Genomic DNA, 25,290 nt, shown 5'->3' on the forward strand with positions numbered 1-25,290 from the left:
GGACCACAGTTACCTGGATCAAGTCGGTAGTGACTGGGGCAGCCCAATTAATATATCCAGTAGACACACAGCTCCATGAAGCACAGAAATAGTCCCCTGGCCCCCCACAGGTACTTCGGTTACCATTGCCCGGGCAAACATAGAAGCGGTGCTCCTTCATCCTCTTTTGGCCAAGGGGAGACTGCCAAGCATAATTTACAGTGCCTGACAGGGTGTATGATTCCCAAGCTCAAGGTGTAAGATTCTTCAAGCAGGTTGCAGAGGTCAAATGTAATCTTGGGGAACCAGGTGCCTGGAGGTCCCAGATGGGAGGAGATGTTCACTATCTTTCCAGTGGATGTGCTACTAACTACCCAGGTGAGGTTTTGGAGTCCATGGGGGGAGTTATCTAGGGAAGGCTCTATAAAAAAAAACATAAAAAAGCAACAAGAGTTATGGTGTGGCAGACATTTTTAGCTTGAGAGGATTGTCTTTTACCCGTGTGACCTTCCATCTCTTGTTGACTTGGTCTGATCAATCCTCTGATGCAGGCTTTAGATGTGAGTGATGTATCCAAGTCCGGACACCAGACACCTTAACCGCAGTGGGGGGGTGAGGATCATGATGTGTGGCCCCTTCCATCAAGGTCCAAGGGGCTCCTTGTGGTGCCGTCTCACCCAAACAAGGTCTTCTGGCTTGAATCATGTGGTTGGGCTGGTAGCTGTTCGTAGATGTGCCTCAGCAAGGGGAAAATGTTGTCTTGTGCAATCTGTAAGGCCTGTAGGGACTTAAGAAATTGGGATTCAGACAAGTCAATTAGCATATTTGAAGGCAGCTTAGGAAGCAACAGGGGTGGTCGGCCATACATGATTTCATAAGGTGTTAGGCCTTGAGTATATGGGGTATTTCTGACCCTGTATAGGACAAAAGTTAGGAGCCTGTCCAGTCATCACCAGTTTCTAGGGTTAATTTGGTTAAGGTCTCTTTAAGGGTCCAATTCATTCTCTCTACTAAACTGAGCTCTGGGGGGTGGTATGTGCAATGTAACTTCCAATTAGTCCCCAGTATTTTAATTAACTCTTGAGTTATCCTAGAGATGAAGCCTAGTCCATTGTCTGACCCGATCACAGAGGGGAGTCCATACCTTGGTATTCGTTCATTGATGATCTTTTTAATTACCGTTGAGGCAGTTTCCCCCTTTGTGGGAAATGCTTCAACTCATCCTGAAAATGTATCTACAAAAACTAGGAGATATTTATAGCCATACCTGCCAGGTTTTACCTCAGTGAAGTCCCTCCCAATGGACTCCAGGTGCAGCGCCCCTCTCCCTTCTGGCTGGGGTCATGACTTTTCCCCTTGGATTAGTAACCTGGCAGGAGCAACATCTGGAAAGACAGCTCTCAGTCATTTTGGTTAGATCAAAGATGGGGTACAGAGTCAGGAGCTCTTGTAATTTTCTTTTCCCTAGGTGAGCCCCTTTATGGAGTTTATATATTAAGTCCTATGCCAGCTTATGCAGTAGAATGAGCCTCCCATCAGAGGTGTGTCTCCATCCATGCTTGATCTTGGTATTTTCCAGGGAAGTTAAATCTGATTGTCCTGAGCTGGGTACGAGGGCTCTTCTGGCAAGAGGGGTTCAGGCAGGATAACCAGTAGGTTTGAGGCTGTTAGGGCTGCTTCTCTGGCTGCTAGGTCTGCTCTCCTGTTTCCTTGTGCCTCCAGTGAATCCCCTTTTTGGTGCCCTGGACAATGGATGTCTCTTTGGTAACCATATAGCCTCCAGAAGTTTTAAGATCTCTTGTTTATTTTTTATAGTCTTTCCTTCTGCTGTCAGGAGCCCCCTTTCCTTGCACATAGCCCCATGGACATGAGCCATAGTGAAAGTATAACGGCTATCAGTGAAAATGTTAACAGTCTGGTCTCAACTTAGCTTTAGGACCTGAGTCAGGGCAATTATTTCAGCCCTCTGGGAAGAGGTCCCATCTTGTAGAGAGGAGGCCCACACTGTCCGTGATGGACTGATGACCACTGCCCCCACATACCTCATTCCTTCCTTAATGAAGCTACTTCCATTCGTGAACAGAATTAAGTCTGGGTGGGGCCATGGAAGATCCATCAGGTCTTCCCGAGTCCCATGTAAGTTGCAGAGTACCTCCAGGCAGTCGTGCAGGACCTCAAGATCCAGTTCTGGCAGCAAAGTGGCAGGATTGAGAGTGGTGCTGGAGAGGAACTGGATGCGAGGGGGGTTAAAGAGCAAGGTCTGATAATGCGTCAACCAAGCATTTTTCATCCATTGATGGGGGGATTTTAAGGACACCTTCAATTGAGTGGGGGTGGTGACCATCAGGGGCTGTCCCAGGGTGAGCTTTTCTGCATCCTTAACCAACAAGGCCATGGCTGCGATAATTCTGAGGCAGCCCAGCCATCCCAAGGCCACGGGATCAAGCTTTTTGGACAAGTAAGCCACAGGCTCTTCTAAGGCCCGAGCATTTGGGTCAGGACTCCCTTCGCTATTCCAGCTCATTCGTCAACAAAGAGCTGATAGGGCTTATGGATATCTGGCAGAGCTAAGGCCAGAGCCTGCAATAAAGCCTTTTGAGTTTCTTGAAAGGTCCTCTGAGTCTCAGTCCATAGGAAGGATGACTCATTCCCTTGAGGGGCTTCATACAGGGGTTTTGCCAGCTCAGCAAATCCGGATATCCAGAGCCGGCAGAAGCCTGCCGATCCCAGGAACTCTCTCAACTGCCTGCAGGATCTTGGGCTTGGAATTCCCATAATGGCTTGTTTTCTGGCAGGTGACAGTCACCTCTGTCCATCCCTTAGTATGTACCCCAAGTACATTACCTCCGTGACACAAAGCTGAGCCTTCTTGGTGGAGACTTTATACCCCAATTGATCCAAGGTCAGGAGCAAATCTCTGGTGCCCTGAAAACAAGTGCCCTCATCCTCAGTGGCAATCAACAGGTTATCTACATACTGTAGGAGGCTTACCTCTGGGTGTGAGGCCCAATACTCCTGCAAGTCCTGATGTAGAGCTTCATCAAAGATCATGGGGGTAGTTCTTGAACCCCTGTGACAGTCACATCTGAGTTGTCCATTAAATCCCTGGTTTGGGTCTTGCCACACAAAGGCAAAGATGGGTTGGCTTTCCTTTGCCAAGGTCAGGCTGAAGAAGGCATCCTTGAGATCTAAAACAGTATAGACTCTTCTCTCTGGAGACAGTGAGCTCAGCAGGGTATATGGGTTGGGGGCTATAGTTGGATATCCTCTACCCTCTTGTTAACTTCTCTCAAATCCTGCACTGGGTAGAAATTGTTAGTCCCTTATTTCTTGACGGGTAGGAGAAGGGTGTTCCATGGAGATTGACATGGAACCAGAATACTGAACTCCTTAAGGTGGTTTTTGTGTTTGGTAATTCCTGCCCTGGCTTCAAGAGTCATGGGGTACTGTTTTACTCTTACACACTGAGCATTAGTTTTTTTTGTTGTTTTTTTTTTTGGCCTTTTTGAGACAGGGTCTCCCTGTAGTTCCAGCTGTCCTGGAACTGGCTATGTAGACCAGGCTGGCCTTGAACGCACAGAGATCTGCCTGTCTCGGCCTCCCAAGTGCTGGGACTACAGGCATGCACCACCACGCCAGGCGAGCATTAGTTTTTAAAGTCACCATTATTGGTGGCTGTTGGATGGCCCTCCCTGGGGGATTAGTTTCTGTCCAAACTCCAGGGATTGTTGCCTGGAGGTCCTTGAGGATAGTGGTTGGTCTCTTTTGAGGTGGTGGGGCATGCACTCTCCATTCTTCTTCTAATTGTAAACAGGATATAGGCTGCATCCGGTACAATCACATCAGGAGGTCCTCTCCCACAGAAATGAATTTGAGCCTTCATTTTATTTAGCAAGTCTCTACCCAATAAGGGATATGGGCACTCTGGGACCACCATAAAGGAGTGTGAAACTGTCTTCTTACCTAAGTTTACTTCCCTTTTGGTGGTCCAAGGGTGTTGAGTGATTCCCGTGGCCCCTTGCACCCAGGTACGTTTACTGGTCAATTTTCCCATAGGCTCTTTCAAAACTGAATATTGTGCTCCAGTGTCAACTAGGAAGCCAATGGCTCATCCCTCCACTTGTAGGGCACCCAGGGCTCGTGGTGGAGGATCTCCAAGCCTGGGCCCCTTCAGTTTTCTAGGTTCACCAACTCGAGGATCTTGGGCTTGGAGGGAGGCTAGGATCCCGTCCTTTGAGGACATTCCCTAGCCCAGTGGCCCAGCTGTTTACAATATGCACGCCGACCTTCCTGTGGGGGTCACAGGGCTCGAGTTCCCTTTTTCATAGGGGGTCAGTCCCCCTATTTGGATTCTCTGCTCTTTCAGCTAAGAATATCCTAGCCAGCCCTTTAGCTTGTCTTTATTCAAGGGTTTCTCTATTGTTAAATACCTTGTTCGCCACCGCCATCAGCTCAGAAAGGTTTTGCCCTTGAAACCTTCCAGCTTTTGAAGTTTTCGTTTTATGTCTGGAGCTGCCTGATTCACGAAAGCCATATTGATGGCCATCTGATTCTCTGGGGCCTCTAGATTAATGAGAATATAAGTTCTGAAAGCCTCTTAAGAGGTGCTCCAGGTATGCTCCAGGAGACTCATCCCTTCCCTGCATCACCTGACTGACCTTAGACAAATTGGTGAGGCACTTGGCAGGTGTCCAGAGACCTCCCCATAAGAATCTGGTGATAGACCTTTAGGCGTTCCCTACCTTTGGGGGTGTTATAGTCCCACCCCTCCATTGGGCGCATGAGAGTAAAAGCAGCTATAATCAAAATCCTCATTCTCTATCGGTCGCCCATCATTTCCAGGGGCTGTGTGCCTGCATTCCCGAAGGATGCAGTTCCATTCCTCGGGTGGTGAATAGGATATTCAATAACTGTTGGCAATCATCCCAAGTGCACTGGTGGGTAAAAAGAACGGTATCCAGGAGGGAAACCAGGGCCTGAGGCTTCTCCATGAAGGAGGGAGTCTGTAACTTCCAATTATACAAGTCACTAGTAGAAAAGGGAAAGTAGACTACTGGGGAAATTCCATCCTCCCTCAGGGGCCCAATCTCCCTCAGGGGAAGAGCTCATACAATTCTCCCCTCCCCCAATGAGCGAGTGTGTAATGGACTGGGCTCAGCCACAGGAGGGGCCAGCTCAGTCATGGGAGCCAGGGACGGAGACCCAGAAGGACTGGAAGAAGAGGAAGAGGCTCATGACCTGCACTCCCTAGGTCTATCCTGAGCACTCGATGGGGCCCCATAAGGCGACAGGAGTAAATCCTCCTCTGGTGCCGAGGGGAGGATTTTGGGACCTGATGGGTTTTTGGTCTGGACTTTCTTCAGGGGAAGCAAAGTGGCTGACCCCTTAGGCCCTGATGGCAGGGGTGGCAGTAAGGGATGCAGCCAGTTGGGGGGGCAATGACCAGCTATCACCAACCTAGGATGTAGGGGATCTGGTCAGGGTTCCCTGGTTCCCCGAAGATAACTCCTTGAACCCTGTAGATGAGGGACAGGTTAAAGGACCTTTCAGGCGGCCATTCGACTTCAAAGGGGGGGCCATTCGATGGTCCAGAGGGCCTGGAGGTGGGTCAGCTTGACACAGACTCCAGACACATTTGAAACCACTCATTTGTAATCCTGAAAATAACTAAGAACTAGATCAAGGGGAGCTGAAGATGATGAGACTTTCTGGCCCATTGTGGGATAAGCTTCAAGAAAAAAGAATATAAGGAGAGGAATGAGAATGAGAAGAAGTAGGATGGAAAGTCGATAGACAAGGTGGAGCTCCAAGCAGAGGGTGAGGACAGTGTGAGATGGCAGCTCCCTAAAGGGAGAAATGAAAATCTCGCAGCACATGGAGTCAGCCAAGAAGGCTGGCCCCATCCCTTTCCCAAAAAGATTTGGCCAGCCTAGATTCCATGTCAGACTTGACCAGAATCTTGCATCTGGCCTGCCTGGATTCCACATCAGGCTGGGCCAAGGCTCTGAGTCGGTCCTGCCTGGATTCCACGTCAGGCTGGAGCACAACCCCTTATCAGAGGAGGAGTCAGAGCATCCCCCATTCTCCTCCAGCTCTGGGATCAATAGCATATTAGCCTGATCTCTGTTGAGCCCCAGGATGTCTGGACTACCAAAAAGCAAGAGAGAAAGAGAAAGAGACAAAAGCAGGCAGAACTTACCAAGGCCAGCTCCAGTGGCGTGCTCCTGTGAGTCTGGGTCTCTATTCTCTAATCCCAGATGAGCCCCCAAAATTTTAGGGTTCGAGAATCGAGACTAATTCCCACAGATACCCAAAAAGATTATACAAAAAGTTTATTCAAGAATTTAAAGTTAAAAAAAAATAACCAAATACCGGCTAGCCAGGCATAGATTACACGAACCAAAGATGGAGTCTGGCCCCAAACAGTAGCAGGGAGGGACTTTTATTGGGGAACTCCACAGAAACCCAAGTGTGCCAAGCATCTTTTTAAAATATTTGGATGTCCCCATATCCTGTGTATGGGGGAAGTCTTGACTGGTAGGGGCTGTCTTCAGGGCATTGGAATGTGCTGACTGATAACTTTTAGGGACAGAAGTTTTTGTTCATAACTCATAAGGCTTTTACATGTCCAGGGCTTGCTTAATTTATAGCTTCTGGGGGGGGGTAGCAACTGGAAAAATTTACAATATGCCTGAGTTTGTCTGAGCTTGTCTAAAGAAGCTAGACAAAATGGAGTCAGAGCATTCTGGCCCTTCAAAATGTATTAGTTGCTTTTCTGCTGCTATGATAAAACACCAAGATCAAGGGAAATTCTAAAAAGAAGAGTTTGTTTGAGCTCATAGCTTCAGGTTCCAGAGAGATTAAGAGCTCATCGTGGTGGGGAGGCATGGTGAGGTGGCCAGAGTAGGAGTAGAAAGCTAAGTGCTCACATCTTCAAGCAGGCACAGGAATCAGAGAGTAGCTGGAAATTGGACAATGCTTAATAATTTTCTACGCCTGCCCCCAGTGATGTGCTTCCTCCAGCAAGGTCACACCTTCTATGACCTCCCAAAATAGCACCACTAACTGAGAACAAAATGTCCAAATACTTGGAGCCTATGGGGGACATTCTCATTCAAATCACCATATTCTACTCCCTGGCCCCCATAGGCTCATAATCATATAAGATGCAAAATGCATTATATATTCAAAAAGTCCAGAGTGAAAAGTCTCTGTAAGACTCAAGGCAATCTCTTAATTGTAAGCCCATGTAAAAATCGAAAGACAAATTCCACACTTCCAACATGCAATGGGACTGAATACACATTCCCATTCCAAAAGGGAGGATTTGGGGTATACTGAGGAAATACAGGATCAAAACAAGTGAAAACCTGCATGGAAAACACCAAATCCAGTAGCTCCATGTCCAATTTCTGGGACTTTACTTCCAAAGAGCTGAGATGACAGCCCCTCTAGCTTTGCTGGGTGCAACATACACTTCTCACTTGGGCTGGTACCACTCCCTGTATGCAGCTTTCCTTGGTAGATATCTCATGGCTCTAGCATCTCCAATATCTTCTTGGGATCTCCACTGACAACCAGGCTTTACCTTCATAGCTTCATACAATGGCCTGTCAGAGCCTCTTGGCCTGTCAGGGCCTTCTTTATGCAAGGATGCCCCTTCTGCAAACTACGTAGCCTCAGCAGCTCTCTGAAACCTCAGAGGAAGAAACAACAACCCCAACCCCTTCACTCTTGCATTTTTCATGCCTCGAAAGCCAGCACTATGTGAACAACATTGCCAAGATTAGTTGCCAGCCTGGGATGGACCCTGGCCTGCTTCTTCCATATAGCAGCTTTTCTAGGAGGAGAAAAACTCTACAACATTTTCTTTTCACAAGTTGGAGGCTTAGCTGGTTGTGGTCTTGCCCTGAAGGTACCCTTTCCATTGTTTAAGAGCAAATCTCTAGGCCTCTCCTTCATGGTTCCAATCTCCTTTAGCACCTGACTTGACTCTAGCATTAGTCTTCCTAGTGCTCTTTTTCAATCCAAACTGTACATTCTGCATTTCTTTCTACCCCACATGCTTTTTTCACTGTAGATCTGTATAATAGACACCATTAATAGCGATGCCACCATTTGTACATTAAGCTGTCTTGAAATTTCCTTCACCTAAGAAATTGGTCCATTACTTTTCAACTTAGCCTCAGGCAAGTTCTTAGGCTGTGGGCAGATATCAGCCAGAGTCTTTACCAAAATATCCCAATTGCTGCTTTAAGTCAACTTGCCAGAGATCTCCGCACTTCTATGTTTATTCACTTCACTATTCACAATATCCAAAGAAATGAAGCCCAACCTAAATATCTATCAGTAGATGAATAGATAATTGTATATATACACAATAGAATTTCATGCAGTCATAAATAGAAGTGAAATAAGAGAAAAATTAAATCATGACATCACAAGAAAACTGGAATGCATTATGTTAAGCAAAATAAGCCCGACATTCAGAAACAAATGCTACCATGTTTTGTATATGGACCTTAGATTTTCAATTATATGTGTGTGGATGTTTATATGTTTATATTTATTATATATAGATATGTAGATCATGAAACTAAAGGAGATCATGAGAGGGAAGGAGAAATTTTATATGGATGGTACATAGGTAATGGAATACATGTGATAAGAAATCAGAAAGGGGAACTAGCTGAGGAGATAATGGAACCATACTGAATGAAAAGGGGAGAAAAGGCATGAGGGCAGGAGGAGGGAAATGAATGAGGACAAAGTATAATAACACATGGCTGTAAAGGTGCAGTGATGAAACCCATTACTTTGCAATCTAACCTGAAAAATTAATAAGAATATTATTTCTATGGCAATTATTAGTATAAATAAATGCTTAATGTAAGTTCCTGTCACATAAAAGGGAAATATTTAAATCTGATATATATACACACACATATCTATACATATATAATTTAAGCTTTTAAAAGCCTGAATGAAATGAAGTTTCATCACACTGGTCTTTCTATGAAATGATTGTGAATAACTCCTCTAATTACCAATTAAAAACTAGTTATCTATAACCCAAAATAAACAAACCACCCATCCCTCACCCTGTATACAGTCAGTCACCAAGTTCTCACAATGTGATCACCCTGACTCCTAAACTTCCCTACAGGCCATTGCCAAGGGTACAGCTGAAGCCATCTTTATTTCTTAGCTGAATGGTTACAGCAGTCCATTTCTGATGATGATGAAAATGTCTAGATTAGGTAATTTAAATAATAGAAATTTGTTTGCCTGCATATGTGAACTAGAATGGCAAGATCTAGGGGCCAGCAGACTGACAGTCTGGTAAAGACTTGCTCTCACCATGAATGGTGCCTTCATGCTGCATCCTCACATGGAGGACAGGGTGAATGCTATGTTCTCCTATGGCAGAAGGATGATAAGGACCAGGTTGCCCTTCAACCTCTCTTAAAGGGCACTAACCTCATTCATGACAAACAAGCCCTCATTAGCTCATCACTTTCCAAAATGTTCATCTCAACATTATCACATTAGGCCATAGGTTCTAACATGAATTTGGATGACACTTTCAAAGCATAGCTGGTACCTACTGGTCAAGTTACAAAGTACTTCATATTGTTGCCTAACCCATAGCCAGAGCTGCCTTTCTAGAATGGAACATTGCACCGTTACTCTCCTCACTAAAGCCTTTCAATGTCTTTTCTTCAACTTCATCCTGAATTTTTCTTTTTAAAGTTTAGCTTGATTTAACCAGAGGGAACCATATTAGTCCAACAACCTACTAACAAATTATACATACAAAATTAAGAAATCTATGTCTAGGCAAGGTTTATCTGAGAACAATTGGTCTTTGCCCAAGTTTTATCTAATAGCACATGGTAATTAAAAGTACCAGACTGGTGGAACTAACCTTCTGGGCTGTTTAACAAACATACTTTGAGGCCTATAATACTTTGGTCAGAGGGACATAAAGGACAGTTTTTGCCCCTTGCCCTCCTAGGTCGACTAGTTCCAGGGAGCTATGAGCATCTCTCAAAATGTCCTGTAACTGTGGTGAGTCACCTGCCCTCTTGATCAAGGAGGCCATGGCGACCCCACAAGACAGACTTGAACGAGTGTCCAGTCTACAAAGAGGAGGGTCAACACAGAGAAATCATTTCCTTCATGCTTCCAAGTGAAGCCAAACATGGTCGAGCAGGACCTTTGGCTTATCTTCACATAGGCAGAACTGGTAAAAGAAAGGAGCCAGGGGCTCCTCCCAAGCCCATGTGACCCCTGAGGAACAGATCCTCAACTTAAACACCCAAAAGGAAAGTATTACCAAAATTAAAGGGGCCAATATAATTCTTAAGAGTCCATATGTATAGCTAAAGGCTATATAACAAGCAACAATGCCAGATAGGAGATACCTTCTTTTGAGTTGTTGGCCAGTGTGGTCCAAGGGACTCTCAGAGGGTAACCCAGCATAGAACTGGGAAAATGAACAGCAGACCCCAATCTTATCTAAAGGAATATTGACAACTGATTGTTGCTAGATGAGGAACAGCTGACCTTCCTAAAACAAAGACCTCTAGACAGGCTGACTAGATTCACTGGATGGACAAGTACTGGAGAATGGCTGGGGTGCCGACCACACAGTGAACAGTAGCAGGGATGACAGAGTATAAGGGCTCTAGTGGGGAGTGTATAGGAGGGTGCCATCTGGGAAGTGGGTGTATAGTTGAATAAGATGGTTTGGGATGTTCTGTGTGATATACACACAAAAAAATCAACAAATTAAAAAATGAGTTATATTTAAGGAGGAAGCATAAAAATTTACATCATGTTAATTAGTAGAGGTGATAAACATTACCATTGAAGTCCACCCAATGACTTTATATCCATACACAGGTGTCAAGGATCTGAGTGCAACCGACTATGACTAGTAATAATCAGATACATACAGATTAGAGATGCATGTGCCAACATTTAAGTGTTATTAGCAAAAACAATGTGTATTTCTGTAATAAACAGTATATTTTAAAATGAAATGGAGATCTTTTTTAAAGGTTAAAAACTCATCTAATTTTATGCCTTACAGGGTTTATACTGAGTTCAATATTGTATAACTGTATTAATTCAACTGTGAACCTAAAATTTTTATAGGGAGTTTTGAAAGAGATGTATCTTTGCTCTGGAAATTGTTATTGAGTATGTTAAAGCATAATGAAATGCTTCTTCTAAGAAACAAAAAATAAAAAAAATTAATTCGCTTGATTTTGATTTTTTTAACTTTTTTTATTTTTTATTTTATGTGCATGAGAGTTTTGCCTGCGTGTATGTAAGTGCACCATGTGTATACAATGCCTGCCAAAAAAGGATGACAAGCCCCTGGAACTGGTGTTATGGACCATTGTTAGCCACCATGTGGGTACTGGGAACTGAACCCAAGTCCTCTTCAAGAACAGCCAGTGCTCTTAACCACTGAGCCATCTCTCCAGCCCCTTTATCCTGAATTCTTAAGAGTGACACAAAAGGCCTATTAAAAGAAGGCCCATTGGCAGCAGGTAAAGGCACTTGTTGTCAAACCTGAGTTCTATCCCCAGGATCCACATTGTGGAAGAATGGAAGGAGAGAACCAACTTTAGCAAGTTGTCCTCTGACCTCTACACATTGTGGCATGTGTGTGCACAACACACACACACACACACACACACACACAAAATGAGATAACAAGAAAGAAACAAGGCCCCTGATAATTTTTCCAGCCTTAGCTCCAACTTATTATATATCTTGTAATCTTCACTCAAGCATTTTAACCATTTACAGTGTGATACCTCTATCATCCCCTTGGTTTGATTATGTCCTGTGGTAAATCATAACAATGATATTGTATAAAACAGTAAGCACATTAAAAAATGCCTTAGGTTAGCAAAATAACAATATCATGTTCCAGTTCAATTACTGCTTGCTTTGCCTTGTTGAACTTCTGGACATTAGTAGATTTAATTTGCCCTACTGGCATATCGTGGTTGACAATATAGATAGTAATCAATATTCCTGTCTTCTTACTTAATAGATAAAAAAACCTACTTTCCCCAGTCTTCTGAGGGAAGTTAGGACCTACACATTACTAGTTCTAAACAAAATGTGGCAATGTGTTCACTTCTAGCCGAAGTTCTTAATAGCCAGGGTAGAACTGTTTTTTCTTTCTTCTACTGAACAGATTGTAAAAGCACATTTCTCATATGGAGATGCCATAAGATCAAAGCAGCCTATATTGCTGAGGTTTTTTTCTAAGCTGCTAGTTATACATAAGCTTCAGCTACCCTGGAGAATATCTTGGGCATGCAACAGACTCTGCATGAATAAAGAGAAATACGAATTTTTCCAAATCAATGATATTGGTGTTATTTACCACTCTAATGCATGAAGTATCTGTTGGTCAAATAAATGACTGCAGCCACATACTCATTAGTTCACCTTTGAATTGTTCTACTTCCTACAATAAATTCATCTTCCTTTTTCTTTTAAGCAAAAATAAAATTAACAATTTTAAGCAGAATTTACCACTCTGACTTACTTTCACAGGCTGGAGGGTTTGGGCTCCAGACACCTACTGTTTCATTCACCACAGTGCAGAAAATGGAGGCACTGCCAAGGAGTGAAAAACTTGGATCACAGCTGTAGGTGACCGAGGAGCCGTAGGTGTAGAGCTCTTCCTCTCCTCCACTGTGCTTCCCATTGCTGATGCCTGGAGGGGACTCACACTTGGCAACTGAAACAAGTTAATAAAATGGAAAGAACTATTCAGGGAGGGCATTATTACTAATGTCAAATTCTTGCACATTTATATTAAGGAGGGCAACTAGAAGTAAAGATATACAGAATTATTCCTTAAGATAATTTATATTCATAGCCAATTTAGAAAAACATTTACTTACTTACACATTCTGGGAGAGGATCACTCCAGGCAACTCCTCCATCTTTGATCTCACAATGACTAGTGGATGAGCCAATTAAAATATATCTGAATAAGATAAAGTCAAAGATTTCAATGGAATTCTTCCCATAACAAATTAAATTGAATAAAGAGCCTACTCAATATTAAAGTGAAGAAATATTTTCTCAGATATAACTTTCCATTAAGCATATCATTTAATGAAACTTCACCATTGTAATATGTATTATATATTTCTTTGTCCTTAATTTAATCTGCTGTTGAACAAGTTCGGGCCTGGAGTTCCAGGAGGACAATAAAAGACTCTCTTGAGCATGTTCTGCTTCTCTTTGATCAAGAATACCAGCTATATTACTGAACCCAAAGTTTCCTGACCACTAGTTAGAAGCCTCCTTCTGATATACAGATGCTTAACTTATTTACATACACCATTAACTGCTTACTCACCACCTCTACCTATCCTTTCAGTCTTACAAAATCATAGGTTTTCTTCAGCTTGCCTTCCTTCTATGTTTTATGATATCATAATATGCCTTCATATTGTAATATCATCAAGGAGTACGATATGACAGAACAGTAAATGTCACCTTTAGCAATCTAAAAGCCCCTGGAATGTTTTCTAGTAATAAAAAAGAGGTGAGGCTGGCTCACTGCACAAGCCTAGCTAGCAACCTGAGTTTGTTCCTCAGTATCCACATAAGGGTGGAAGGAGACACCTGACTCAACAAAGTTGTCCTCTGGCCTCCACATGTTCACAATAGCATGTGTGCCTCCCTGGCCCAAAAAATAAATAAATGAGCAATAAATATTTTAGAACTATGCTTTAATAAAATAAAATATACCGAGAATGAATCATTTCTTTACTTTGAAATTACTTTTCAATGCAATTTTGGAGGGCTGGTGAGATGACTCAGCAGGTAAGGGCATTTCCTGCCAAGCCTAACAACTTCAGTTTGATCCCCAGAACCCGCATGGTAGAAAGAGTGAAGCTACTCCCCCAAATTGTCGTGGCATACTCACACATACATACACTCTTAATTAATTGATTAATAATATAATAAAACATGTTTTTCAATGCAGTTTTCCTAAGTATTCTTTCTCATTATTTCAACAGAAGCATCACAGTGTTCCAAAAAGACTAGCTCCAAATCTTCTTACTTTCCTTCTTGAGAGCAATATGTCATAAGGAAAACAGAATAAAACTGGAAACTGAATCAAAAATGAAAACACAACAGAACAAAAGATTATAGATAAAATAGTAAATAGAGGTGTAAATCAAAGAAAAACCATGATGAAGGCCAGAGTGCTTCTTCCATGAGGTGACCACACTATCAGAGTTGTTAGATGTTTGATATGATCTACTCCCAACAGCACTGCAAAGTATGTTTGTTTTGGCTGTTTATCACTGGTAGATGGAACTTGAGTGAGCATACTGAGCTCCTCTACCCAAAGATGCTCACACCATTGCTTGCCCATGTACTCTCACTAGAAGGACACGTGTCTGCACCCAACCTCTGCTCAGACTGTTTGGGGAAGAACCAGGATAAGTAAACTCCCCAGGACTGTCGCCTCAATAGTTCATTTCCTCCTCACCGAATAGTACTGGGGATTAAGCCAAAAGAATCTATTCAATGAAATCATAGCATAAAATTTCCCCCAAACAGAAAAAGAAATAGAAATTCAAATACATGAGGCATTTAGAACCATAAGTAGGGGCTAGAGAGATGTCTCAATGGTTAAGAGACTGGCTACTCTTGCAGAGGACCCAAGTTTTGTTCCCAGCCCCCACATGGCAACTAATAACCATCCAATTCCAGGATGTCCAACACCTTCTTTTGACTTCCATGGGCATTTCACGACATGGGTGCGCTTACATACATGCAGGCAAAACATCATACACATGAAATGATAAATAATAAATAAATAAATAGTCTAGAACCACAAATAAACATAGTCAAAGAAGAGCGTCTATGACATATTACAGTCAAGATGTCAAAAATACAAAGGAGAGAAAAACATTAAAAGCTGTAAGGTGAGAGATGGCTCAGTGGGCAGAGTGCTCGCTGCTTGAGTATGAAAACCTGAGTTCGGATCCTTGGCACTTATAAAAGCCAGGAGTGGCAGAATGCATCTATAATACCAGCACTGCAGATAACAGCGGTCACAAGAAATGATCTTCAAAATGAACGGTATTACATGAAATTAAGAAGCTTTTGCATAGCAAGAAAAACAGTAACCAAAGAGACAACCTAAAGAATGAGAAAAATCTTTGCCAAATTCCCAAAAGGAAATAATACCTAGACTATGTAAAGAACTACAGAAATTAAACACCAAAAAATTATTCAATCAATAAATCAGTTAATGAACTAAATGGCTATCAGAAGAGGTTAAAACCTCATTCAATTTTGTCTTATAGAGTCTATACTGAGTACAATATTACATAACTGTATTAATTCAACTGTAAACCTGAAAATTTACATCCAATTTTGAAAGAGATGTATCTTAGCTCTGGAAATTGTTATTGAATATGCCAATGCTCTTGCAGTGAAATGCTTCTTCTAATTATTTGGTTATTAAATAAATAAAAAATGTATTTTAAGTAAAGTTTACTTAAATGATACTTTGATCAACATATTAAAGCTGTACAATACATAGCATCAAACAATGAGGCCAAATGCTCTATATAAAAACAAGAAGAACGCACGAGGTCCAGTGGGGGGCTCTGGGGGGGAATGGATGGTGGAGGTGGTCTAAATTTGATTGGGAACTAGTGTATTTTTTATGTACACAAAAATTCAATAAAAAATATTTTTGAAAAAAACAAGTAAAAGCTGTGTGTAGTGGCACATGCCTTTAATCCCAGCACTTGGGAGGCAGGCAGATGGAACTCAGTTTGAGAGGCCCCATAATGTGTTCCAGGCCAGCTGTGACTACAGGGGGACTCTGATGTCTCAAAAAAAAAAAAAATGTTGAGCATGATGGCACACACCTCTAGTTCTAGCATCCAGGAGGCAGAGGTAGGTGGATCTCTGTGAGATTGAGGCCAGCCTGGTCTACTGGTCTACATAGCAAGTTCTAGGCCAGCTGAAACTAAAGGGAGACTCTGCCTCAAAAAAAAAAAAAAAAAAAAAAACCTAAGGGCCACAGCCAGTATTGTTTGAGGGTCTATGGGATCCCTGGTCAACAACTCCAAAAGAAAGAATTCATTCCCGGCATCAGGATTTTTATGTGTCAGCCTGTGGGGTCTGGTAGGGGCATTGTCCCCCTGCTATAAAGTAACTACATTTAAACTCTTTTAATGCTATATATGTGTATGTTTTAAGAAGCTTCTAGATTAATAGTTTTCCATGTGACTTTTTCAAAAGGCCTTTAGTGTTACTTATTTCTCCCCATACTTCTTCCTCTGCCCTGCCCTCCCATTCCCCACTTCATTTGGCCCTTCCTACTCCATTACTTCCCTTTCCCCGTTTGTATCACTGTACTCTCTGTACACCCTCCCACAAAGCCTCTCATATCACCACCGCCACCCTCCAGGGGCATGGTCTCTTACTAGTTTCCTGACCTCTATGAATTTTCCCACAGAAACACACATATCATTGGGTGTGATGGTGCATGATTTTAATCTGAGCCCTCTGGAGGCAGAGGGAGGTGGATGGATCTCTGTGAGTCCAAGACCAGCCTGATCTACATAGTGAGTTCCAGGCTAGTCAGGGCTACAAAAAACAAAACATATCTAAAGATTCAAAGCTGGTATCCATTTACAAGAGAGAACATGCAACATTTGTCTTTCTGGATCTGAGTTTCCTTACTCAGAATGATTGCTTCCAGTTCCAACCAGGAAGACCCTATTACTGAAGACACTACAAACATGAGTTGTAGAACAAACAAGGAGAAATCAAGGTGGTACTGACCTGGAAACTTCGTTTCTACTGGCTAACTTTCCTAGTGTTGTAAGGTGCTGTGCATGCTACCAGAAAGAGAAAAGTAATCATCAGCTTTATCCAGCTATGAACCCTGAAGGCTACAAGAACAACTGGCCTGGCAAGATATGCCCACTGGTGCAAATGTTATGGGAGTAACCAACTCTGGATTTAAGACCTGCTGTCAAGAACCTGTTACTAGACAAGTCATGGGCCCTAGGGGAAAATCTACTGTTATTATTCAGCTAGTTGGACATAACATTAAACCGACTCTTAATGATTTCTCGTTATATTCATAGGTATGTGTATCTCTCAACTCTCAGCAGAGAAGTTTCTTTTTGCAGCAGATGGAGATTAACACAGAGACCCACAACTGGCAAATATGCAGAGAATAAGAGATTGTAGAGTGCTTGGCCCTAAATGGGACATCTATATCACACCCTCTCCTCCCAAGGTTCAGGAATCACTGTAGAAGAAGGGGGTGGAAAGACTATAAGAGCCAGAGGTAGGAGACAAATACAGGAAACTGGGTTTTTCATACACAAGAAGGCAGTTGTACATATGAATCCACAGAGCTTATGAAAATGTGTTCAGACCTGGTCAAGAAAATTTCATTATGAATAGGGGAGGTGGGCAAGAGCCCCCAGCCTTAAGTCAGGGTACTGGAGAGACGGCTCAGTGATTAAAAGCACTTTAGAGGACCAGAGTTTGATTCCCAGTACCCACATCTCTCAACTTACAACCACCTGTAACTCCAGCTCCAGGGAATCCTACACCTTCTTCTGTCCTCTTTGGGTACCTGCATACATATGTGCGCACACACACACACACACACACACACACACACACACAAATAAATAAATAAATAAATAAAAATTTAAAAAAAAAACAGAAACAAGAAAATAAGTAAGGGCCTGTAAAATGACTCAGCAAGTAAAAGCATTTGCCACCAAGTCTAACAACCTGAGTTTGATCCTTGGACCCACACTGTGGAAGACAAGAACTGACTCCTGCAAATTGTCCTCTGACTTCCACATGTGCACCATGGCATTCATGTGCCTACATATATGCATATATATACACACATACATACTAAATAAACAAGCAAACAAACAAGTGTAATTTTAAAAGAAAATAAGAACCAAGTATAGTTGTCCTCACCTCTAATACCAGCAATTTGGAGGGCTTAGGGTGGAGAATTGTGAGTCAGAGGGCTTCCTGGGTTAAAGAGGAGGAGCCTGTCTCAAACCGACAATAGCAACACCAAAAACAACTAAGAGTTACTGAATTTCACACATTGAATTTCACATATGAAGAATAGTAGCTTCAGACAGGTGACGAAGATCCAAACCTTGGGTACACAGACACCTAGCTAAACTTAGTAGGTCACAAAACAAAACAAAAAGAAAGGAAAGCGATTTGGAGGGAGAGGGGGTATAATAGGGGGCAATGGAAGGTTAAAGAGGATGGAATCAGAATGCATTATATTTGTATGAAATTATCAAAGAGCAAATTTAATAAATGTCTTTTTTAAAGTTTGGGTAGTTTTGTTTTGTTCTGTTTCTTTGATTTTTTGAGACAGGGTCTCCTTGTAGCTCCAGCTGGCCTGGAACTCACTATGTAGTCCAGGCTGGCCTGGATCTTGGATCCACCTGCCTCTGCCTCTTGAGTGCTAAGATTAAAGGCATGCACCACCACACTGGACCAGAAAAAGCTTTTAATTGAAGCAAAATTCAACTCTGCTTTATACAGTAGACAAATCTAAAAATATTTTCAAGCATATTAAATGGAATGTCAAAGTTATATCAAAATTAAATGCAATCAAAAATAAAAGCAGAAGTATTGATTATAATATACCATAGATTGGACATTAGCACCAAGATTATTAAATTATACAAATGTAGGTACTTCATAATGTTAAAGGTTTTATTTGCAGGAAAGAGCTATAAAATTTTATGTGGCAGCCATTTTAATAAATAGAAATAGATTGGATATGTTTTATTTTTATTTATTCATTTTAATTTTATGTTAATGACTGTTTTGCCTCCATGTATGTAAGTGCATACAATGCTGGCAGAGGCCAGAAGAGGGAGGCCAGCAGAGTACCTGGAACTGGAGTTATGAATGGTTGTTAGCCACAATGTGGGTGCTGGGAACTGAACCCAGGTCCTCAGTAAGAGGAGTCAGTGCTCTTAACCAATGAGCCATCTCTCCAACCCCAGAAAATAATTTAAATGTACTATTAATGACCATTTATTAACTTATTTTAGAATATTTAAAATAATTTGGAAAGCATTCATTTAAATTCATTCTTTATGCCAGGGCATACAAAGAGTAACATAGTAATAGATTCCAAAGAGATGATCAAGAAAGTAAATAGGATATAGATATATAAAATAAAGTTCTATATATAGATAATATCTTTACTTCAGATGCCTATGGAGTATTAATAAAAACTGACCACATGCTATAATGCACTATAAAACCTAAAACCTCGGGAAATTCTGAAGGTAAAATTAAACAACACTCTCTGTGGCTGTAAGTCTTGGTTTCTATCATAAACAGCAAAATAAAAATTTTTAATGTTGCTGGAATTAACAACTAGAGGATACCTACTTTTGAAGTTAAACTTGAATTTAGTGCAAACAACATAGTGTAGTATAAGTATGATCCAAACAGTACAAGGAGGATACTTGTACTAATACTATTTGTTGTTACATGAAACTCATATTTGATCTGGCATTCAGTGCTTTAACTGGCAATCCCAAATTAAACTTGAAATTGAGAGCTGCCAATTCAGCTCCCTCCAAAAGTAAAAAAATAAAAAAAAAGAGGTTATTCTGATGGCTGAGATGGTTAATACTGATTATCAAGAGGAAACGTGTTTGCTTCTGTACAAAACTGATCCCTAATTACAGTTATACAAAATACCAGAGCATTGTTCAGAACAGGAAGAAACTGGAAATATTCACAGATAAATCAAAAAAGGTGTTAAGCCATAACACACCTGTACAACAAAACTCTATGCAAGCCTTAAAAGAAAATTAATGAGGAACTTCTCTGTATGCAAGCATGAAATATCTCCAACATATACTGATAAATTTAAAAAGTAAAGTGACATTCAAAACTATATATATCTTGCTCTTTTTTGAGGGTGTCTACACTGATAAGCTTACCATGTTCCAGTGAACAGCACCACACCCATGCATCAATGGGCAGCACTAATTAGGCTTAGGGAATTATCAAAATAAAAGAGTACATGAAGTTGGGAGGGGGCATTTCGGGGGGAATATGGGAGAGTTGTCTTAGCTTGTATTTGTACAAGGAAACACTAGGAAGATACACAAGAAACTGATAAAGGTAAATTCTTGTTTGAGGATCTGAAGGAATGGAATAGACAGAGATGGGATGGACATGAAAACTCTCAATGAGCATCTTTCATAGCACTTTAAATTGTAAAATATATGAACACATTAGCTATTTTAAAATCAACTTAGAATTATTTCTAAATTAGCTCACACTCACCCTTCTGAACAGCTGAATTCTATTTTTGATCCAAAAGACAAATCTGTCTTAATTTCCACCTGCCCATTTGGTAAATCTCCTGGATTCTTGCACGTTTTTTCTACAGAAAAATTAAAACGATGATGAGTGACTCCCACTGCTCACAGACGCTGCATTAGAAAACTGACAGACCCATTTCTACCTCTGTCTCCAGAAAAATCTCAAGTGTTTACAGTCCCATTGGTTTCTCAGTCTGATTCACTGAATTTTTGTTTTGTAGGCAAAATGTGCACAAATTTTGATCTCTTTTGTTCTGGTGTGCTTTAGCAGAGACTATACCCTTGATTACAAAGAAACAAAAAAGAAAAAGCACAGATTAAATACCTTTACTGCGGGAAAACAACAGAGTGCATTCCCTGCTCACAGTGAGTTAGCAGCTTCTTTAAAACCCAGCAAATATTTTGGTTTGTGCATTGTCTTAGTTTTAGTGTACAAAACAGTGAGTTTCATTGTGACACTTTCACCTACGTACAGTATTGTATTTTGATCATATTCACCACGCATTCTTTCCCTCCGATAGTCCTACTTTTATGTATATATAAATATATGCATATGTTTTTAAAATCTTGATTTCTCATATTAAAGCAAGCATTCACAAGATATTGTGAATAAGATTTACACTTTCTGGCCATTTAACCCCAGGATTTTTTGAAGTAAGTCTCATTTTACTACATCAGAATGGGATTTATGGGGGGTTTTACTATCATTAGTGTGTATGTGGAGGTCGGAGGACAACTTTCAGGAGTCAGTTCTCTCCTTCCACCTTTACATGGGTTCCAGGGATCAAACTAGGGTCACTTTTATGTGCTAAGACATCCTGCTGACCCCAATATTTCTTGAAAGAACTAGGTGGTGAGTTACTTATGTAAAATAAACTTCTCCATTACAATTGGTTGATTTCTTACTTCTTTGTTTTGCTCTGCTGTTTAAAAGTATCAGACATTGAGGTGACTGGTTGGAGGATAGTTCCTTAGTGCCTTAAGATTCAAGAACTACAGACCCTGAGACAACCCAAATTTGAACATGCACAAGTGAGAAGAATGAATGTTGGAACTTACTGACACAGACGACATCATGGTCCCATTGGCCCTCATTTCTGCAGACAATCATGAGTTTTGAACTTGTCCTACTATAGCCAGGGCGGCAACTGTATCTCAGACTAGTTCCGCTTTCAAATTCTGTCTGGTACAACTCAGTTGTTGGAAAGGCAAAAGGAAAAGTGGGAGGTGGACCACAGTTGCCTAGATACCAAAATGACAAGGAGCATCAAAGATTACATCTTGAAACACAGCACCTTAATGTTTCAGTAGTATGATATTTAGAGTAAAACAATTTTCTCCTCTAATCAAGAAAAATCATAAATGTGCTATCTGCTCTGTACAATGAATCCAGTGGGTAACCAGTAAATGTCTGTTGGTAAATAATAATGGCAATGATGGCAGAGGCATGCATTTTGCTTCTTTTCTACTTTGTAATTTATCTAAAGGGGAGATAGACATGAATGTCATCGGCTGTCATTATCTATCTCTGCTGACTCAGAATATATCTATGAAAATCCAGAAATCCACATAAATTTCCCTTAACAAAAGCATATTATTTCATTAAACAAATACAGACAAGTCAGGCATGGTGGTGTATACTTGTAATCCCAGCACTTGAGGAGGCTGAAGCAGGAAGAAAGGACAGCCTCAGCTACATAGTGAATTCCAGGAAAAACTGGGGTATATAGCAAGACAAAATTTCAAAACAAAACCAAAAATTAACATTATATAATGTTGATTGTCTCGGGTAAAGGAAACTAGATGTCAAGGAGATGGATAAGTTACATTTTTAATTCACATGTATTTAATTATATATAATATATAAAATTGGAGTAATGTGGATGAGAAAGCATAAAATCCTTACAAAACTTAACAGTGATAGAGGGCTAATTTGTCTTTTAAGGGCCCAATAAAAGTGTACATCTCCCTTCTCTAGTTCAGCTTGATCTACAGGTCATGAAATGTGTTCAGTCACATTTAGTAATATAGCTTTTTTTCAAGTACTGGTTAGGAGACAGATTGCTTTCAAAACTCTTAGAGAAGAAGTTGTAGGTGAGATACTAGAAACTGACTTGTGTATGAAGCAAATTCCAGCTGGCCAAATTAATCCTTAGTTGCTGAAAACTGGATTTCAGCTAGAGGTGCAGCTACCTGGTTTTCTAGTTCCGTACCTGTGAGTGATCTTAATTGTTGGCCATCCTTCTGTAATTGTACTCACCATGAACAGCAACCAGCAGAGCAGCCACTAGGCTCACTTGGAACAAGGTTGGATCAGAGACTCTGCGCAGCCTGGAGAAGGGGCAGGCCACCACATTCCTGTGCCTATGAAACATTCCATTTGAAGCTCCTGGGGGGTATGTGACCTGCTGTTGTTTCTTCCACATTTTTTTTCTGCTGGAAAACTTGGATTTAATAAGCATCTGTATAATTCGTACTTCTCATAAAGCATCAGGGTACACGCTATGGTATCCACGTTTTCAAGGAAATTTCAGCCTAGATGGGAAGAAAAGAAATGAGCACAAATGTTACAACACAGAACAACGAAGGGTGGGCCTCTGTAAAAGCCTTCGCTAGGAAGAGCAAGTTATTCCAAGTGGAGAAACGGAGTGAGTTTACAGAGGAAGACACACCTGAGCCAGGTGTTTGTGAAGCCATGGCATGCTCAGGGAGCAGGAGATAATGCTTCGGCTTGGAAAATTAGTAAACCATCTGAGACGGACAGGTGGATGTTGTGAGGCAACAGCTTACTGAATTTCAGTGAAACTGAAGAGTTAAAGAATACCAATGTTTGGCAAAATACAATCTAACTATGAAAAAAACAAACAGACAACAGTAAAAGGTAAAAATTTTCCAGATGCATCACTACAGCTGTTCACAAAACTAAAAATGTTTATATAACCATAAAATTACACAGTTAGCTTCAAGAAACTGGAAAAGATACCTGCAATGCTGCCAAAAAGAATACATTCATTGGGTATATTCAAAAAGAATAACTATCACTTTTAGTTTATCTTATTAACGGTTGTTGTTTCCCCCATTTATAAATTTAAAAATGAAGCTCAGAGGGGCAAAAGTATTTTTCAGTCACATACCCGCTAATGCAATACTCTTAAAAATATTTCTTTTTAAGAACACAGCTAAAGCACTCCCTTGAGCCAGTTTCATGCTGAAAACCCCACCTACGTGCTCATTAGCCCACTGACCTGCAGAGGAAGAAGACTACAACGGTGCCCTGATCTCTGCCATCCTCAGTCTTCCCACGATGTCAGTTTGCCGTAATATCCTAAAATTGGCTAATAATTGCTCCACCAAAAAGTCCCTGAATCCCACCCATGCAGTTGGCTGGTCAGAGACGGCTGAATAAAGATGGGAAAGTAGAAATTCTCCCCTGTCCCAGTGAATGATTAATAGCAGAACCAGAGCAGCAGTGTTTACCTAGTCCCACCAGACCTCATTCTTAAACAAATGTTGCAATTATTTATTTTCTTCTTTGCCAACCATTTCCCTTAAGTTAAAAGGGTAATTTGAGTTCAATTTCAGACTTCTTTTTCTTTTCATAAGCACAAGAGTTATACAAGATGAAATTCAACCAGCCCAGAACCCTTGCAGAGTTCAGACCAGTGCTACTAAAATGATGCACTTCCCGGAAGACTAGCCCAAAGGCTCTCAGGGACCTCAGGTTCTGAGGTTCTTGTTCTTCACCGGTCTCCATTCACACCAAGGAAGTACAGAAGTATGGAGACTATAACACATATATTGTGTTCCTGCTGCGCGCTGAGTTTCTGGAAACATACTCAAAGTTCAACAAATGTTGACAACTATCATCACCACCCACCAAAGGACCTCCTTGAGTTGGTCCATCATTGAGTGTTGCTTAGACAAATGCAGTGAGGATGCTGGTAGTATTTGATCTCATAAATATACAAAGAAACTCAAACCCTAACATGGCCCATTTAATCTGTTAATCCTAAAGTTTCAGATTTTTGTGCCAAAAGATTGCTATTGAAAAGAAGTTCTGAACCAGCGAGATGACTTAGTGGGTAAAGGTGCATGTTGCTAAGCCTAACCACGTGAGTTTGATCCCAGGATGAATCAACTCTCACAAATTGTCCCTCTGATCACACACACACACACACCATGCATTGCACTGCCCCCCCACACAAATAAATAAAAGTAATTTTAAGTTAAAAAAAAAATAAAGAAGTTTTTACCAGATGTGGTGGCACATGTTTGTAATTCTAGTATTTAGAAGGCTCGCAGGGTTCACAGCAGGGTAAAGTTGATGATTACCTATCTCTGCCAGTAACATTCATAGCACCTTCCAGTACTATGAAGTTTTGAGGTCAGTACCAGCTTGATTTCTCCCCCAGCATGGATGGGGGAAGTGGGCAAGAAGCCCCAGTCCTAACTGAGGATCTAATGGCAATTAATAGCTTCTGGGAGAGGGAGAGTAAGTTTTCTTTACTGGTGTGATGCCTGGTAGATTGACCAGACTCCAAGAGATAGAGCCACACTAAGAGCATTTGGGGAATACCAATTAGATTTCTTAGGCTTTTTAGAAAATAATAATGGAGGACATGAAGTTAGGAAAGGGTTATAAGATAAGGGAGGGATGGGGGAGGAGTATGAATGTGATCAAAATACATTGTATAAAATTCTCAAAGAATCCAAATTTTTTTTCTAAAACTATTCACTTTCAATCATTAAAGTACTCCAAGAACATAAACATGGATAATAGTTGAAGGCGGCATCTTTCATCTGGGACTATTATTTCTCTAATACTTTCCCACAAGAAAGAGTTTTATATAGATGTCATCAGCAGTACTTA

General features: G+C 41.1%; 1 protein-coding gene across 2 annotated transcripts; it reads right to left on the minus strand.

The window, feature by feature from the left end:
- Positions 1 to 30: 30 nt before the first annotated feature.
- Positions 31 to 23,833, minus strand: C4bpa (complement component 4 binding protein alpha). 2 transcript variants are annotated; one of them, XM_008823347.2, is made up of 7 exons: positions 23,666 to 23,833; positions 22,681 to 22,955; positions 21,480 to 21,662; positions 20,383 to 20,482; positions 12,921 to 13,006; positions 12,560 to 12,754; positions 31 to 766 (listed from the first exon to the last, which is right to left on the minus strand). In XM_008823347.2, the coding sequence occupies exons 2-7, from the start codon at positions 22,880 to 22,882 to the stop codon at positions 681 to 683; spliced, it is 852 nt and encodes a 283-aa protein (XP_008821569.2). In that variant the 5' UTR covers positions 22,883 to 22,955; positions 23,666 to 23,833; the 3' UTR covers positions 31 to 680. The 2 variants fall into 2 exon arrangements, with proteins under 2 accessions (XP_008821569.2, XP_029414650.1); XM_029558790.1 differs by lacking the exon at positions 23,666 to 23,833 and adding an exon at positions 23,093 to 23,186.
- Between the last annotated feature and the right edge of the window lie 1,457 nt (positions 23,834 to 25,290).

This window comes from Nannospalax galili, unplaced genomic scaffold, assembly GCF_000622305.1.
Source record: "Nannospalax galili isolate Female #2095 unplaced genomic scaffold, S.galili_v1.0 scaffold309, whole genome shotgun sequence".
Taxonomy (NCBI): domain Eukaryota; kingdom Metazoa; phylum Chordata; class Mammalia; order Rodentia; family Spalacidae; genus Nannospalax; species Nannospalax galili.

Bases quoted from the DNA above. Each gene is read 5' to 3' on its own strand.
- C4bpa (XM_008823347.2), bottom strand. From the start codon at position 22,882: ATGCTTATTAAATCCAAGTTTTCCAGCAGAAAAAAAATGTGGAAGAAA. The intron at 21,663-22,680 runs GTGAGTACAATT...TTTGGTATCTAG, and splicing joins TCTGCTGGTTGCTGTTCATG to GCAACTGTGGTCCACCTCCC. The intron at 13,007-20,382 runs GTGAGTGTGAGC...TATCTTATTCAG, and splicing joins GAATTCAGCTGTTCAGAAGG to ATATATTTTAATTGGCTCAT.